Genomic DNA, 17,785 nt, shown 5'->3' on the forward strand with positions numbered 1-17,785 from the left:
TGAACCATATGAGTCTCTGCTTTCAGGTGTCAGCCCCATTTAACTCTTATAATGTCCTCAGAGCTCTTCCCATGGAATAAGCATCCTCCTAAGATTTATAGACTAGAGAGGTACCATCACCTACTGCAATCACATTGTGCAAAGCAAAGTGCCAAGTGATTTAGCATTCTTTTATTCATTTATTCATTTATTCATTCAAAAAGTCAATTGGTATTTTCTGAATGTCTGTGATGTGCCAGGCACTATTCTAGAAACTGCAGATTAGTGGTAGAGAAGACGAACAAAAATCTCTGCCTTTATTAAGTTTATCAAGTTAGACAGTTATAAATCTGTATAGAAAAATAAAACAGGGAAAGAAAGTGTTGGAGTGGGTTGTTAAGCCTTTTAAATAGAGTGGCCCCCCAAGAAGTGGCATCTAAGCAAAGACCAGAAAGAGGTAAGGAAGTTAGTCATGTGGCTATCTGGGAAAAAGCTTCCCAGGAAAAAAGAATGTCAAGTGCAAAGACCTCAAAGTAGAGGATCCTGGCATGTTAAAGAAACAGCAAGGAGTTCAGTGCCACTGGAGTGGCATGATGGAGGGTAAGAAATAGAAGGAGATGAAGTTAGGGGAAAGAACAACCAGCATGAAGCAGGTATAACAATCACTAGGGTCAACACAGGACTGGGAATAGTTATATTCCCACCAGCCAGCATACATAGAGTTTTGGGTAGACTACTCAGAAAGGTATTATCTCTGTAAGGGGAAAAATTAATTTTGCTTTAATTTTGCCTAATGAAGTTTAAAGGTAAGGCTTGAAAATATCAAACTGTTTCTATGTAACTTAATTGCATCCCAGAACAAAGTACCAACATATTTAAAGGAATACAAAAATATTCAGCATCCAATAAGGTAAACATATTCACATGTGAATATGTTTTTCATGTGAAAAATATTCACAATGGCAGATATCTAATAAAAAATTACCAGGCATGCAAGTAAGTGAGAAAATATGACCACAAATAAGCAAAATCAATTAATAGAAATGGATCCAAAAATGAATGATAGAATTAGTAGACAAGCTCAATAAAGCAGTTATTATAATACACTGAGTCTTCTTGTTCCAAAGCCTATCCCTCTACCAAGCAAGACATTGAGGTCTACCCAGCAATGATGAAGTCTTGCCTAAGCTCTAAGATATCATTCCATGATTTTATAATGTCTAGTCTTTTCCCAAACATGTCCGTTCTGGATTCAAGTTAAATTCTCTGCGAAAGAAGAACCACAAAGCAGCTCATGGGTTTGAACAGTTTCCCTTCAGGTGTCTCTCACATGGAAGTGCCATAATTTGTCCCGGAAGAACAGAATTCTTTGAAGAAACTGTTGGGGGTGAGGCACACTTAGAATTTTAAAGAGAGGCTTGAAGTTAGAATTCCCAGGGGCAGTACTGTATAATTTTAGAGCTTAAAGGAAGAATTTGATATTTCAGAAACGAAGACTCTTTTGTGGTTTAAGTCTTACGAGAAATGGAAGGCATTTGACACTTAAGATCACACAGCATATTGCTTATATATTTCTTCAAGTTGCTCTAGAAAGACACTAAGAGTTTTGTTTTACAGATGACTTTATATTATAGTTCTAAGGTTCTTTTTGACCTGTTGAATCCAGCAAATTCAGCTTTAGGTCTCCCCTCCCCCCCACTTTTTTTGTTTTGTTTTGTTTTGGAAAATTATCATAGATTACATTTTATTAAGAGCATATAATTTTACTGATGCATTTGTAAAATGTTAATTCCACAGGAAAAATGAAAAAGCTTACCTGTTTGGTCTTTTTCAGCTCCTCTAATTCTATGGTGTCTTTTTCATGTTGTTTCAATAGCTCCTAAAAAATAATTTTATTTGGAAAGGATCAGGACTGGGGTTTCTGGCACTTCTTTCAGAGAATTAAGAAAGCCAGAATAGTATTCTGGTATAATGAAGCAAACATTATAAACTAATGACATGACATCTTAAAGTTAAATCTTGAAAATCTTACTTATGTACAACCTTGGTAAGGTTACTTATTGTTGAATATTGTTAATATTGTTTAATATTATTGAACATTCTGTTCTCCACAGATTGATCTTTATGTTCACTACAATCTCAGTCAGAATACTTTCTTGACAAACTAATTCTGAAATTTATATAGAAATGTAAGTGATATAGAAGAGCCAAAATAACCTTGAAAAACAAGAGCAAGGGATCCCTGGGTGGCGCAGCGGTTTGGCGCCTGCCTTTGGCCCAGGGCGCGATCCTGGAGACCCGGGATCGAATCCCACATCGGGCTCCCAGTGCATGGAGCCTGCTCCTCCCTCTGCCTGTGTCTCTGCCTCTCTCTCTCTCTCTCTCTCTGTGTGTGACTATCATAAATAAATAAAAAAATAAAAGTAAAAAAAAAAAAAAAAACAAGAGCAAAACTAGATTATTACTCCCTGATCTCAAATTATAGTAATTGAGACAATGGTTGCCTTGGCCTCAGTATGAACTTATAGTTCATATGGAACTATAAGAACAACTAGATATTTAAACAGAAAAAAAATGACCTATGTATGACCTTTACCTCATTCCATACATAAAAATTACTCAAAATGGATAACAGAATAATAAAAACTAAAATTACAAAGCTTTTTAAAAAAGATTTTATTTATTTATTCATGAGAGACACACAGAGAGAGAGAGGTAGAGACACAGGCCGAGGGAGAAGCAGGTTCCATGCAGGGAGCCTGATGTGGGACTCGATCCAGGGACTCCAGGATCATGCTCTGGGCCAAAGGCAGGCGCTAAACTGCCAAGCCACCCAGGTATCCCAAAGCTATTTAAAACATAGAATATCTTTGTATCCTTGGACTAGGCAACAATTTCATAGAAAGGACACAAAAAGCTGTAACTTTTTTATGAAAATGAAAAAATTAATAATTTGGCTTTCAACAAAATAAAAAACTTCTGCACATCAAAAGATAATACGAGCAAAATGAAAAAAGCAAACCATAGGCGAGGAGACAGTGTCTGTAACACATGTATCTGACAAGGAACTTGTACCCACATTATATAAAGTTTTCCTACATATCAATGATAAAAAGATGAACGAATGGCAAAAGACTTGAACCAGCATTTTACAAAAGAAGACATATAAGATGTCTGATAAGTGTATGAAAAAATCATCCAACATAGTTAGTCACCAGGGAAATTAAAACTGTAATGAAATACCACTTCACACCCATTGGAAGGGTCAAATTTAAAAGGATGGCAATACTAGTTGTTGACAATGTCCAGCAACTGGAATTCTTGTATATTTAAAATACAAGAGTGAAATGGTATAACTACTATGGAAATTGGCTTTTCTTATAAAGTTGAACCTATTAATACCCTAGAAACCAGCAATAGCACTGCTAGGTATATACCCAAAGGAAATGAAAAATTGTGTCTACAGAAATACTTGTTCAAGCGTGTTTACAAAATCTTTATAAAATAGGGAGGACAACAAATGGAAACAACTCAAACCTCCAAAAACAGGAAAATGGTAAACATACTGCGTGATATTCCTACAAAGGAATATTATTGGGCAATAAAAGTAAGAAATCACTGAGATAAACAACAAATGGATAAACTTCACAGATGTTGTATTGAGGAAAAAGAAGCTATATACGAAAGAGCATGTACTGCATGATCCATTTATAGAAAGCAAACAGGTATAACCAATCTATGGTGGTGGAGAAACAGTGGTTGTCTTGGGGCAAGTTTTGAAGGAGATAGGACTTAAATGGAAAGGAATACAAGAGTGATTTGTGGGTTGATAAAATGCTCTAGATCTTTATTTGAATGTTGGTTACATGGATGTGTACATTTGTCAAAACTCATCAAACAGTATACTTAATGATTTATGCATTTTGCTAAGTGTAAACTACGTTTTTATGAGAGAGAGAAGGAGCAGCATTTACAGATTTATAGTCAGTGTTACTGGAGAGAAAATAGGTGACAGGAATGGATGCATGCAGATGATCAAATCTCTAGATTTGAGGAAATACTTGTTCAAGTCTCTAGATTTGAGGAATTACTAGAGGAATTTGCTCCTTCTTATTCAGATGTCTGAGCTCTCCAGACCCCAGAAGCCCCAGACACACTGCGCAGCATGCCCCGTGTTCTCATTACTGTGTTGCTCAGTTGTAGTGAATGCCAGAAATGGGTTTTGATTGGTGAAATGAGTGGCTTTTTAATTGGCACGATAGTTGGAAATGGGCGTTAAAAGTGGAATATTCCAGGTAGATACTATCTGAGAGGCCCAGTCCACTTTGCAGGAAAAGAGGACAGGAATCGAACAAAACGTGTAGCCTACGCACTTGGGAATGGCATCTAAGACTTGATCCCTAGATGGTCCCATGTCTGCTTAGGAGGAGCTCTGGCTGCCTGATGCTCACCCCAGTGGTTACAGAATCCTACCTCAGTCATGCCTTTGCAAATACCTCTGATGAATCTTCCTCGTTCCTAAAAGCTCAGAGAGCCTGGGGCCTGCTTGCGAAAGCATGTTCACTTAGTAAATGTCCAACAATCTGAGACCCACTTTCACTATAACCTGGTAACAGTATGAAGGTGGTGGGGACCTGATGAACAGCAGTAGCTGCCTCTCCTACCCTCTAACTTTGGGATAGCTCCTCTTATTTACTAAGAACTGTATGTTAGTTTAGTTTGCTACACTGCCATTTCTCTTCAGCTCTAGTCAACAATGAGGAGGAACAATCAGAGATGGGGGTTTTAGCAAAATAGGGAATTTCAGGTTCTGTAGGTGTCTAGCACTCTATTATTTCCCATTAATTTAAATTTTCATCCCACAGTAACCCTGTGGTAAGACCATCTGGATAAGGACAGCAAGACTGCCAGTTTACTTGCATGTATTTCCAGGGAAGCTGGGAAAGAAGGAATACTCACATAGAGACAAAAAGCTCACCAACTTACAGAGGCACCCCTGGGAACCCAATGTCCCCCCAGGGCTGCACATTCAACCCCTGATGTGCTTTCAGCTAAGTTACCTCTTTCTCTCGACTGAAGTTCTCGAAGACGGCACTGTACGAGTCATTTATTTTCTTCTTTACTTCTATTGACTCTAACTCAAACTTTTTTGTTATATTCTGTTCTGCGGAGGTGAGAAGACATTACCTGTATGAGTAAATGCGGGGAAAGCAGGTGCAGAGAGAAACTCAGAATGTCTGAAGATAATAGAAATTACAGACTGGGTCAGATACAAGGTGCTTTCAGCCTGGTGTTCGGCGTCTGATGTGCACCTGGAGATGCTTGAAAGTCAGGTCAACACAGTGATGGTTTTCAGGGATATCGGCCACATGGGATTCACCCCAGTGTCTCCAATTTTTCTGTGTATGTATAGTTTATCTTAGATCTGTTGCTTATTATTTTGTCCATTCCCGCTGCTGAAGTAACCACTATGCTTTCTTCGATATCCTTACCTTAGAATACAGCTCTTGGCTCCTGTAACTTTTCCAGCAATAACATTTTCTGTACTTAGCCCTGGGGTAGAGGGAGGCTTAAACTGTTTCTGGTGTGAGGGGACTTGCCAACAGAGGCCCAATACCAAACAGGAGGAAGGAGGAGGTGAGGGACTGATAAAAATTTCTTCTGCGGCCTCATGGTGCTGGAGATATGGGTAGGGAGGCAATCCCGAGGTTCACAGGATGGGTCTGGGCTGAGCTACACTATGCACAGCTAAAATTTGTTTTTTCAAAACTGACTGTAACATCTTTTTTTAAAAGATTTTATTTGTTTGTTTGTTTGTTTGTTTGTTTATTTGAGAAAAAGAGAGAATATGAGAGTGGGGAAGGTCAGAGGGAGAAACCGGATCCCCACTTGATCCTGGGACTCTGGGATCATGACCTGAGCCAAACTTAAGACACCTAACTGACTAAGCCATCCAGGCACATCCTAAGTGTAACATCTTAACTTAGATTTTGACAACATGGGATTAGTGTAGTATGGGTAGCTAGAAGTCTGGAAGAAGATAGGCTCATACTACACCAGGATCCTAGGTAATGCCTCAAACAGGTACAACTCCTCATTTTGTCCTTCAGCCTTAATGCCAGGGTCTTCCAGCTACCTTCTGGCAGTCTGAGTCCCCACTGGGGTAGGAATGGCCTTTCCCAGGGGGTTTCTATATTTACACAAGTAATTTGTTGAAATCAACCAAACAAATTAGATTAAGGTAAGATGCGGTATAGGTTTGTAGAGGCCCCACTCCTACCTCAACCAATCCTCTAGGTCAAGGAGCAGAGTCTCCATAAATTCCTCTCTCTTTTCTCCATTTATGAAGATGCTTGGTGGGGGTACAAGGCTCATCTATAAATCACTTTCTAGGATCCAATCTCTGCACTAAGTGTTGGAAATATTAAAAATACATAGCAATATATAAATGTATCAAATCAACATGTTGTAGCTTTTAAACATATGCAATGCCAACCTCAAAAATTTAGATCTTTTGAGGAGGGGGGGATGTGGCAATACAGAGGCTCTCAGTGTAATCGATTGTGTTGTCCCTCCTCCAACAACAAGTGAATATTTGAAACTCTAACTCAAGAACATTTTTCTGGAACTTTGGGGTCACTTCTATCCATGTAACTAGTCAACATTCCTACAGATGTCCCAGAGCTTGCTCCAGCCTGTGATGGCCAAACTTGGAATGAATGAGCTTTGGAAGGTACAGACTTAGACTCTCAGGTCGCTGAACTTTATAAAGACTCCATTCTTGTTGTCACCTTCTTGAAAAGTCCATGTACCTTTGATTCAGGAGTTCAGCCATGTGAACATCACCCTTTGTGAATCCAAGGCTGCTTTTCTCAAGTCAAGACCAAACTTAATGGTGGGTTTGGTTTTTTCTTTCTTTCTGTTTCTTTTCTTTTCTTTTTTTTTTTTTTTTGGGGGGGGTGCATGTGCCATCAAAAAGACAGAAGTTTCTGTACTCACTTTGCTGTAGCAGGATCTTTTCCCGCTCCAACTTCTCCTCCTCCTCCCATTTTGCCTTCTTCTTTGACCACTTGTCCTCCATTTCATCATGAATGCTATCCTGCAGAGGCACAAAGGCACCATCAAGAAAAGGGTCCAGAAAAAGGCTGCACACTGACTCCAGGCACAGCACAGGGCCCTTTACAGCTTCCTTCACCCAGAATGCTTGTTAGGAGTCCCTCCATGGGTGGCTGCTGGGACTAAATTTTAGCTCAGCCCACCTATGAGCCTGCAGAACCCTCAAAGTCAAAGCAAGCTCTACATGGTGTTTGTCCTACTGGAACTGGGTTTTCTTTGAAGACAGGTAGATTCTCCTGTGGAAGTTTCACATGTCCCCTCCCTCTGAGTCATGAGTCATTCATCAGTAGCCCATTAAGAAACAAAGGAAATGCCTAGAAGTTAATTTAAACACTTAAGAAAAAAGGTATGTTTTTCAGAGTGTGTCTATTTTTCCTCAGCAAATCTAACTTCCTCTGTGGTTGAGGTTAAATAAGCCTAACCCTATGCTAGTCATGTTGGTTGGCTCAGATTTTCATGGGAGTGGGACCTCAGGAGGAAGAAGGTCTAGGACCTGGATGCTTGCCAGTAAGGTCTCAGGACTCTGACCCCCTCCCCCCCCCCCTTTTTTTTTCAGGCTAGTGGTACAATTCATACTGGGGCCAGGCATTACTCATTGGTAACCATTTGTGGACATTAGATAAAGGTTCTCTCTCATCATTTTCAAGACTGGTGGGCAGCTCAGTTTCCATAGAGGTCAAACTCTCTGGAGAGGTCCGACTAAAGCAAACATAAAGTATACCTAGGAAACTGGGGCAGCTTACCCACTCATCAACTTGATGCTTCTCTTAGGCTTTGCTCTAGGATGTTTTCCTCGACTGTATCAAGATGCATCTTAAAAAACAAGTTTTAGATAACAACTCAAAAGTGAAACTGTGAATGGTAAATAGAATTGCAGAGGTGGTACACTCATGCTTAACTTGGTTTCCTCCTTTTATATGGTGGTTAACTGTCCATGTCTGTTTGAGACTAAGTAATGTCCTAGGACCTTGCACTTTCAATGTTAAAACCTGGAAAGTCCCCAGCAAACCATGACCTGTTGGTCATGATAGGATGGGGGTTTGCTATCCTAGTCTGTCCCTGTCCACTTTTCACCACCACCACCCTGCTCTCTCATCCTCTTAGGAAGAAATCATGACCTGTGTCCCCAGGGCTCCATCAAATTAGCTGATTTAAATGAATGAGTTATATTCTGAGGTAGTCAGAGCACTCCATGCTCTGCTTGTAGGAGTGCAGTGATAGAGTCCTTTTGGATGGCAATTTGGCCAAGTGTATTAAAGGCCTTTAAAAGATTTATTCCAGGGGCACCTGGGTGGCTCAGTGGTTCAGCATCTGCCTTTGGCTTGGGTTGTGATCCTGGGGTCCTGGGATTAAGTCCTGCATCGGGCTCCCTGCAGGGAGCCTGCTTCTCCCTCTGCCTATGTCTCTGCCTCTTTCTCTGTGTCTCTCATGAAGAAATAAATATTTTAAAAATAAAAAATAAATATTTATTCATTTTGACCCAGCACTTTACTAAAGTCAAAGATGTTACAAAGTACACATACTAATAATGGTCGTTTTGGGGTGTTAATAATTCTTTCTCTTTTTTTGTTGTAGTTAGTTTTTGTATGTCCATTTTCTAAAAAAAAAAAAATTAGCAGATATTACTTTTGTGATTAAGAACATATTTTTCCATGGGCTTCTTCAGGGTCTGAGAGACTGACTTGTCATGCTTGGAAACCACGACAGTTCACAGTTCACTCTTCTCCTGGAGGCACTTAGTACCACCTAGGTCCTAGGATGCTGAGAATCTCAAGACATTATTTTCTGGGCAAAGAGCTCTAGATTTAGCCTGCTGTCATTAGCCAGGAATGAGCCTTACCTCTCTTACTCTCATAATCCACCAAGGAGCTCTGAATCTCACCTGATACATATGAAACATATTCTTCAGATACTTATATTCCTTTACCATCTCATCTGCACAAAAGGAAAACAACAGGGTCATCATTATTCCTCTGAAATGCAAGTTTTCAAATTCAAGTATGAGCTCTCCTTATACCCTCTCCACCTCAAACTGATCCTCAAGGTGTTAAAACTATCTTGTACCTAGGAATCACTCTGGAAGCGTATTAGAAACCCAGATGCCAGTCCCACTTCCCACCCTCGACCCTGGCCAAATCTACTGAATTGCAGTGTCAGGGGAGAAGCCTGGTATCTGTGGATAATATGCTTCTCAGGTGATTCTGAGGCATACCAGATGTGAAAAAACTAATCCTGGGGGTAAACCTACATCAGTGGAGGAAAGAGGAGCAAAGCTTTGTACTATAGATCTGCTTCTCTCTTTTTAAAATAATGTTTCATAGTGCACATTGATTTTGAAAATGATAAATGTTCTCTTTAGGAAATTGGAAAATCAACAAGCTATAAATATCGTCTTTTTAAAATGTAAGGCAAAAGAAAGAGAAGATCATAGGATATCTCCTTCTCCCTGTGGAGATCAGTCTATAACCTCAGAATTCTGAAGGATATACACCTTGCCCATCCCGAGGGGAGCATAAATAATGGGATAAATGACCAACACAACCCTTATTATAAGGCATACAAATCATAGTGTGTCCATTAGAATATAGTGAAACACCATCATTTTACAAGTGAAGTAACTTGCTGAATTATAATAGTATTGTATTTATAGAATTAAGAATTTATTTTAAAAAGGTGCTTTCACATTCTCATCCCTCTGATGAAGGCAGATATTATTATTGTCCTCAATTATTAGATGGGATAAGCGAAATTAAGGGACTTGCTCAGATCCTAACATTTGGTCACAGGCCAGTCTATCTCCTGGGTGTAGGAAGGACATTGGTGACATGGTTTCTCTCTTTACAGTTTCATTCTCAGTCACTACCCCTCCCTGAGCTTTAGGAGGACATCTGGAAAGCCTAGCCACAGCCCATCCATGGCCATGGTCAGCCTTTTGCCCTTTACCAGGGTCATTCTCCCCAGTTCAGACAGTACCTAGTTTTTCTTGAGCAGCCAGCTTCTCTGCCTTCAACACTGCTTTGTAGTTGTTTTCCAACTGACTGAGCTCTGCTTCGTGAGCCTCTTTGAGCTCCCTGTGAGACCCGGGGAAAAGGCCAAGATCATCAATCAACGAAAAGAAGTACAGAGCTGAGCTGTTATACTCAGCCAATCCTACCTCCCCTCTCTCACACAGGAAGCTGTGGGAAGCCTGCACGGCCCTCACCTCCTGACACATTCTCCTAGCATCCACCTAGAAAAAAGGTGAGAAGTTCAGTTTCCACCAACCATTGCTTTGAATGGAGCCAGTGGGGGCCATGGCTCCCTGCTAACAGCACAGTCTTTGCTTACAGCTGTGTTGGGAAACTGTGGGCTGCATTAGCATCCAGGATAATTTTAGACCCCAAGGCCTCAATCTCTCTCTCTTTCTTTTCTTTTTTTTTTTTTAAGTAATTAATTTGAGGGGAGAGGGGCAGAGAGAGAGGGAAAGGAGAATCTCAGGTAGCTCTTCACTGATCACAGAGCCTGGCACAGGGCTTGATCCCACAACCCCAGGAGCTGAAACCAATAGTCAGTCACTTAACCAACTGAGCCACCCAGGTACTCGGAGCCCAAGGTCTCTTTAACCTCCATTCCAGGAGGCAGAAGCTGGCAGTGCTCAAGACAAGTGTCAAAGTGAAAGCCTATATGAGGTGTCAAGCCAAGAGAAGACATGGAGAAACAGTAAATGCGTAACAGTAAGTGACCAAGCCAATCCATAAAGCCTACATGCTGTACAATTCCAGCTGTATGACATTCTGGAAAAAGCATAGCTATGGAGATAGTTAAAAGATCAGTGGTTGCCAGGGGCTAGTGGGGAGGGAGGGATGAATGGGCAATGCACAGAGGATTTTTAGGGCAGGGAAACTATTCTGTGTGATACAGTAGTGGTGGACACGTCATTATACACCTGTCAGAACCCACAGAGTGTACAAAACCTTGAGTGAACCCTAATGTAAACTCTAGACTTTGGGTGATAGTAATGTATCCCCATAGGCTCATCACTTGTAACAAATGCAGCACAGTGGTGCAGGATGTTAAGGATTACTCAGGTTTCAGGGATGTGGGGTCAGGCTGTATATGAGAATTCCTTGTACTTCATGTTCTATTCTATTATGAACTTCATATTCTAAAAAAATAATGAAATCTATTACAAAACAAATATGTTACTTTATTATTTTTTGAAAGCAAGTCTATGATTCAACTATGTGGATTTCTCTCCACCAGGACTTCTGAGGCTGCTCTGGTGCCCAGCACGTAGGGGCTCACCCCCACAGACGCTACACCTTCTTTTACTTTCTCTTGGCTTGTCTTTGTGGCTCTGGCTCCCGCCCCTCCCATACCTTCCCATTCTGCCCAGGTCCTGGGAGTAGCCAAAGAGGGTAGAGAGGACAGGACAAAAAAGAGGAAGAGGCAGAGAAAGATGGGGAGGAAGTAGAGAGGCAGGGGACATGGGAGGAGGAGCCTGGGCTGAAAACAACAGTTGTTTACCACAGAAATCTCATGGAGAACAAAAAATGGCTCTCCTCAGCAATCAACAAAAAGGGAGATTATAACTGAAATGAAGTAATTGGATGAGAAAGTGCAAAACCAGGAACAATCTTCGCTGTGCTACATTTTGGTGGTTTCAAATCAAACCATCTTGCCCATTTCCCCCACCTCTGCCCATCCAACTCCATTTGGCACTGTCTGAAATCCCAGTGAACTGAAATCGTGCAAGGAAGTAGCAGGAGTCTTAGGGCCTTCAGCACACGAAAGCTTGTGTCAGAAGCATACCTACCTGTTCTTGTTTTCAAAGTTCTGCTGCATCTCAGCACAGCGGAGAGCCATTTCATTGGAGAGCTGGAAACAAGGCCAGTATTAACAATATAGGATCAAGGGCCTCATTCCCTCTGCAATCTGCAGTTTCTGAGAAGCCTTCCCATTCATGGGGTATGTCCTACTCCTACACCTCTCCTTTTGTGTTCTGCAGTCCCAGAGAGTACATCATACTGAAGGAATGGAACAATCCTTGGCTTGCTCTACGTTGTTTGGTATGTAATCAGTTCATAATGTTGCTTCATGGAAACCATCTCTTTCACTAACTGGTTTTCTGGGCAGGTCTGGTCTCTCTGTTGGACAGTAATCTCTGAGCTTGGCCTTTGGATTTCTTCCATACATAATTCAATTGAGTAATCATCTATTCAGCAAAGAGCTTGGCCTGGAAGAGCCAAAGAGGCCTAAGACTCAGACCCTACCTTCGATGAACTTAAAATCCAGTGTTAATAAAACCTCTTTGTCAGAATGGTGTGTTCTGGTGGACCAAATGTGCTCATTTCCAGGTGACCTTCCAATTCTAACACATCAGATTCTCTGGTTGGTGTCTCAGGAGGAATGGACATGTCCAGACCAGTCAGCACCTGCTGCCAGCTGAGATAAGGGTTCAGGGCTCATCCTTGTCCCTCTCTGACTACACAGTGGCAGCCAGCCCTACAGCCTTCCACAGGGTCACACAACAATTTGGGGTGTTCACAGGTGGGAGAATTTTAAGGATCACAAATGAAGTCCCTCTATGGAAATAATCTCTAAATGTGTCTTCAGCAGGGCCTCAATGAGTGGAAATGTGCACTTTGCCCAATAACCCACCATTGATGAGCTGACTGACCTTATATAAATTATTTAACTTCCAGAGCCTTAATTCCCTACCTATAGAAGTAGACCACAAGCCTGGCAGGATTTTCAGATACATATAGTAATGGATCAACAGTAGGGGGGGTCTCAGTGTGAGTCACAAGCTGGGTCACTGTAGTAGAATTGAGACACATCTGGGGCATGTCAGAGGGTGGGGCGGACCTGCTGGGAAGTCAACCTTCACATGTGGGTTTCAATAACAACAGACAAGTGGGGTGTGGGGGAGGCTATTTCCGAGCATTGCTGAGGTTCCTCACTCCAGCCCAGACCAGCAGGCACCTCTGGTTAAGGTAGGGAAGAAGAGACTGTGATATAACATATGATAAAATCTAAAGGAAATGTCCCCAAATCCCCAGGAAACACAGAGAGTGCAAGCTGAACACAACAGATTCCAAGGTGGGTTTTGACAATTTTAACAGCAATGGGATGTGGGTACTCAAGGCTTCTGAGAAGCTTTTGGACCAAAGCAGATGCACTGACCACACTGTGGCCACTAGGAAGAGCCTTAGCACCCTCTGAAGTTTAACCAGCCACAGCTAGCCTGAGGGGAAATGGCCAGCACCTCCTGGTGTGGCAAGGTTAGTGGCAATGAACACACTGGAGGCATTTGGGATAGACTTGGAAACTGAGTTAGGCTTTGAGGATAGACTTGAGTCCTTGCAATTATGGATGAGGATGGAGTCAGAGAAATCCTACTGTGTAGCCACAGTCCTATCTTCAGAGCTGTTACCTGGACAACATGGCTCCCATGAGTAAAGTCCTTGGCATCTTGCCAGGAACATAGCAGCTATTATGAAAAAAAAAAAAAAAAAAAAAAAAAAAAAAAACCTGGTCTTTCTCCTACCCCTAGAGATCAGCTAACTGAAGGATCACTCACCAATTTCTGGGCAGAATGATGGTCTCTGTTCATTTGCTCAATGATCACTGTCAGCTCTGAGATCTGATCTTCTAGGTCAGTAATGATATCAGTCCTACAGGACAAATAGGACAACAGGACATCACCCAGAGAGCTTCCATTCTATGCCAGTCAGGCATCTCCCTGTATGTGACGATCTCTGGCCTGGTGAGAGCCAGGCCATGTTCTGCACCTGCTGCATAGCCATGGGGGTGGGCATAGGGATGGAAGGGTAGTCTGGGAGAAGCATTTGGGCAGCAGGGTGATTGAGCCTCAGACCCAGTCCTTTTGGGTAAGCTAGCCTGAGTAGGGTGGGAGAGGTAGTAGGGTGGAGTAGTGGATTGGTTACCTATTGAATAGAAAGGAAAGAGGAGGGCAGCCCAGGTGGCTCAGTGGTTTAGTGCCACCTTCAGCCCAGGGCGTGATCCTGGAGACCCGGGATGGAGTCCCATGTCGGGCTCCCTGCTTGGAGCCTGCGTCTCCCTCGGCCTGTGTCTCTGCCTCTCTCTTTCTCTCTCTCTGTCTCTCGTGAGTAAATAAATAAAATCTTAAAAAAAAAGAAAGGAAAGAGGAATATGTTCAGAAATTGATGAGGGTTTGATCTTGATTCAGTAATGAATCGGAGGAGGAAGAATTCAGGATTAGGACATGGGAAGGTGGGGGATGGGACTGGTGCTGACAGTGAGTCACAGACAAGGAATGGTCCAGACACAGGAGGAAGAGGGGATTTCAGAGCATGGCTGGATTTTCTGTGTTTCTGGGTCTGAAGCCTCCATGATGTCTATTTGGTTGAGCTGGAGTAGACAGGGTGGCAGGCAGTGCTGTGTACAGTGCAGCCGAGATAAGGTCCTCCATTCAAGAGGGTGAGGAAATAAAAGAGAAGATATGAGAGGGACGGGGAGACATGAGTGAGAAATCTAGGAGGTAGAATGGAAAGGATGTGGGTACTGACTTTCCATGGCATTGGAGGATAGAGTAGGTTGGGCCTGAATGAGAGAGGATGGCACTGCGCTCAACGGGGGTGGACTCAGCCAGAGTCTTCCACACCGTGACCACCAAAGTCATGAACTGTTATTTTTAGGCATAATGAGAAAGAGATGCATCTCAGCACCCCATGAACCCTGACTTTATTCTTACTTTTCACCCTACAAATTCAGACTATTTTAAAAATATTTCATCTGTTTATCACCTCTAGGAACAATTGCTTTCCTTTAGTACAAATTATACTACACTCACTCATTTTCCAGATTAGCTGCCTGACTTGACCTTCATCCTGTCTCCAGTGGGATTGGCAGAGATGTGGGTGTGGAGAGGAGCTCACAAGGATGAGAAGTGAAGTGACCTTGCAATGCCTTTAGAATAGGGACCCGGTGGACTGGGCATGGAAGTTAGGAGCTTCTCCTCGATGCCAGGCCAAGCCCAGCAGAAATATCTTTAAGGAGCTGGATATAGGTTCAAGGATATTACCTGGACACTTTGAATCTGTTCATGATGTCTGATTGTGACCGCTTTTTCTTATCAAACATTTCATCTCCCAAGGTGACGAAAATCTGCTCCCTATTTCGAATGAGGCGATAGCCAGGTGACACATTTATCACTTCCTGGGCATCAGGGTGGAAGGTGAGATAATATTGCAGACTTGGAGTGCTGCGACTCCTCCAAATCTTCCACTACAGTGCTACTCACTTCTTAAACACAGAAATATGAGGTGGGATTCCAGAGCCCACATCCCTCCTGCACCCTTCCCCAGTTACCACTCACTCTCATACATCAGCCCAGGTGTCTCTCCTTGCAATTATGGATGATGGGAGCCCATGATGTCTCTCCTGAGACCCAGTTGCAAGACTCAAGTTGTTCCTGGATGTCCCCCCAAATCTCTCAAGCCAACATGTGCAAACCTGACTGCTGACACCCCACTTAGCACTCTGCCTCAAGCCCTGTGCCTTGCCTGCATTTTCCACATGGCCAGAGGCCAGGAGGCAGTCAGGTGCCATGGAGATTGCTCAATTTTGGGAATTAGATAGGCCTGTGTTCAAATCCTGGCTCTGCCCTCAACCACAGTTATTCAACATCTGTGTGCCTCAGTTTCCTCATTAGAAAACGAGGATACTAACTCTTCCTCAAAGGGCTTCAGTAAGGGAAAACCAAAATAACATGAGAAAATGTCTAGTAGAGTCGTGAAAACGAACAAACACACCTATTTTAGTCAGTTCTTCCTCTGTTCCCCATTAGATCAAAGTCAGGAATCTGGCAGGGTTACCAGCCGGCAGAGACCAGGGTGAGACTGTACCTCCTAGAGTTGGGCAGAACACCCCTAGGTGCCACAAGCCCTGTTATTGTTATCTCCGAAATGTATCCCAACTTTCTCTTCTTCTCTCCACACTCCTGTCCAAGAGCCCAAGGCCACTTTCATCTTTCTCTTTGGCTTTGGCCATACCCTCCCATCTGGCCTCTCTGCCTTCAGTTTGGCTCCCCAAGGGCTCATCATCCTCTCCATCTGGAGGGTAATTACATTTTTGTTTGTTAATTTTTTTTCCTATGAAGGAACTGCATGATTTTTGTTTAAGGGGGAAAAAAATAAAATAGATAAAAGCAGGAAGTAGTGAAAAAACACCAATAGTATCCTATCAGATAACGTTTTTTTCTAGAATGTAAATCTTACCTGGTGTTATGCCTGTGAAGGCTCCCAGACAGCAGAAGGAGGCCCAAACTCCTAGGCAGCTATCGAGATCCTTCTGGGTTTAGTCCCCATCTTTTTCTTCAGCGGAGTCCTGGCTCTGCTCCCCTCAAGTGCCCTGATGACCCCCCCATTTGTGGGCTCCCAAGTGTGGCAGTGGGATTCCAACATTTGGGCATGAGCTGTACTCTAGCCTGGACTGGCTGTCAATGTCTGGTTTCCCTGGAACACTCTCCTTGCCTGACACAAGGCAGTAGGGAGTAATAGTTAGATGCCCTCTCTTGGATCTGTGTTCAAATCATGCCCCTGCCGCCAACTATAGTGATTCAACATCTATGTGCCTCAGTTTCCTCATCAGAAACTGAGGAAGGTACATGTAAAAGGCCCGCACACAGCAGGCACTCAATAAATGGTAGTCCCACTGCCCTCTTGGTTTTTTTTTTTTTTACTCACATAAGGTAATTTATTGCTCTCCTCTTGTTTTCCTAACTGGACTTTTACTCTGCAAGAGAAAGCAACCAGGGAGCAAAGAAAAGTTCAAAGCTTAGAAGCTACACCCTGATCCCACCACTCATCTGTGACATTAGTAGGATGATATCTGAGGCCCCTTTCAGCTCTCAAAATATTCTACTCGGGAACTAGGGAATGTTCAATGGTCAAGGGATCATTGGTATACAGATTGTGATAAAAAGGCAGGTAGTAAAAAAGTAGGCAGTTGACTAGTCATGCCTATTAGAACCATTCCTAAAATAGGAGCCAAGAGATTGGGATGAGAATCCAAAGGGCTCTCCCATGGTCCATAATCTCAAATGCACACACTAGGGACATTTACATTGTCTGCACAAAAACCTTTCTTATTTGCACCAGAAATTGGTGATATGGGACCTCAAACTGTCAGTGAAATGAATTCAGGATAAGCAAATGGTTACTATTCTGAGTTCTGGTGTTAATCCTGGTCATAACTAGTTGTTTTCTGTGCAGAAACATGAACATATCAGGTATCCAAATAGCAAGAGCATTTGTAAGGGAGCTCACCTGGAAGGTTGAAAGATTGTAATAAGAGTAACTAGCTTCTGGTGTGCTGACAAGAAGACTAGCTAGGCTGAGGTATATGAAGCTAGGGCCTCTTCCCTCTGCCTCACACACACTCGCACACATACTTTCTGGCAACTACTGTGAAAAGAGACAAATGAAACCTGTTCTAGGAGTTCCATTTCCTCCATGATCAAAATCACCACAAAGTCTTTAATGGTTGTGGAGTGGTTACCAGTATGAGACTGTTCCAAAGTCCGCTGGGTGTAGGGTCTGCGATTGGGAGGATTTTTCCAGGTGGAGGCACTTCTACCTTGGTTAATAAAGTCTGGTTTTGCTCCCACATTTCCTACCCCGAGAAGGGGCACTGAAGACTCTCTTGAGAAAACCAGCCCAAGGAT

General features: G+C 42.6%; 1 protein-coding gene across 6 annotated transcripts in view; it reads right to left on the bottom strand.

Annotated features, from left to right (window-relative positions):
* FLACC1 (flagellum associated containing coiled-coil domains 1) overlaps nucleotides 1–17,785 on the bottom strand; it is a 33,784-nt gene that overhangs the window by 3,153 nt on the left and 12,846 nt on the right. For 3 of the 6 annotated variants that reach the window (XM_038585351.1, XM_038585349.1, XM_038585350.1), the window contains 9 exons: nucleotides 16,806–16,854; nucleotides 15,143–15,276; nucleotides 13,658–13,751; nucleotides 11,891–11,952; nucleotides 10,069–10,166; nucleotides 8,936–9,030; nucleotides 6,979–7,078; nucleotides 5,040–5,143; nucleotides 1,796–1,858 (listed from right to left, as the gene is read on the bottom strand). In XM_038585351.1, the coding sequence (XP_038441279.1) occupies nucleotides 1,796–1,858; nucleotides 5,040–5,143; nucleotides 6,979–7,078; nucleotides 8,936–9,030; nucleotides 10,069–10,166; nucleotides 11,891–11,952; nucleotides 13,658–13,751; nucleotides 15,143–15,276; nucleotides 16,806–16,854 (799 nt within the window). The remainder of the gene's footprint in view (nucleotides 1–1,795; nucleotides 1,859–5,039; nucleotides 5,144–6,978; nucleotides 7,079–8,935; nucleotides 9,031–10,068; nucleotides 10,167–11,890; nucleotides 11,953–13,657; nucleotides 13,752–15,142; nucleotides 15,277–16,805; nucleotides 16,855–17,785) is intronic. The other 3 variants (XM_038585352.1, XM_038585354.1, XM_038585353.1) reach the window with 3 other exon arrangements.

This window comes from Canis lupus, chromosome 37 (assembly GCF_011100685.1).
Source record: "Canis lupus familiaris isolate Mischka breed German Shepherd chromosome 37, alternate assembly UU_Cfam_GSD_1.0, whole genome shotgun sequence".
Taxonomy (NCBI): domain Eukaryota; kingdom Metazoa; phylum Chordata; class Mammalia; order Carnivora; family Canidae; genus Canis; species Canis lupus.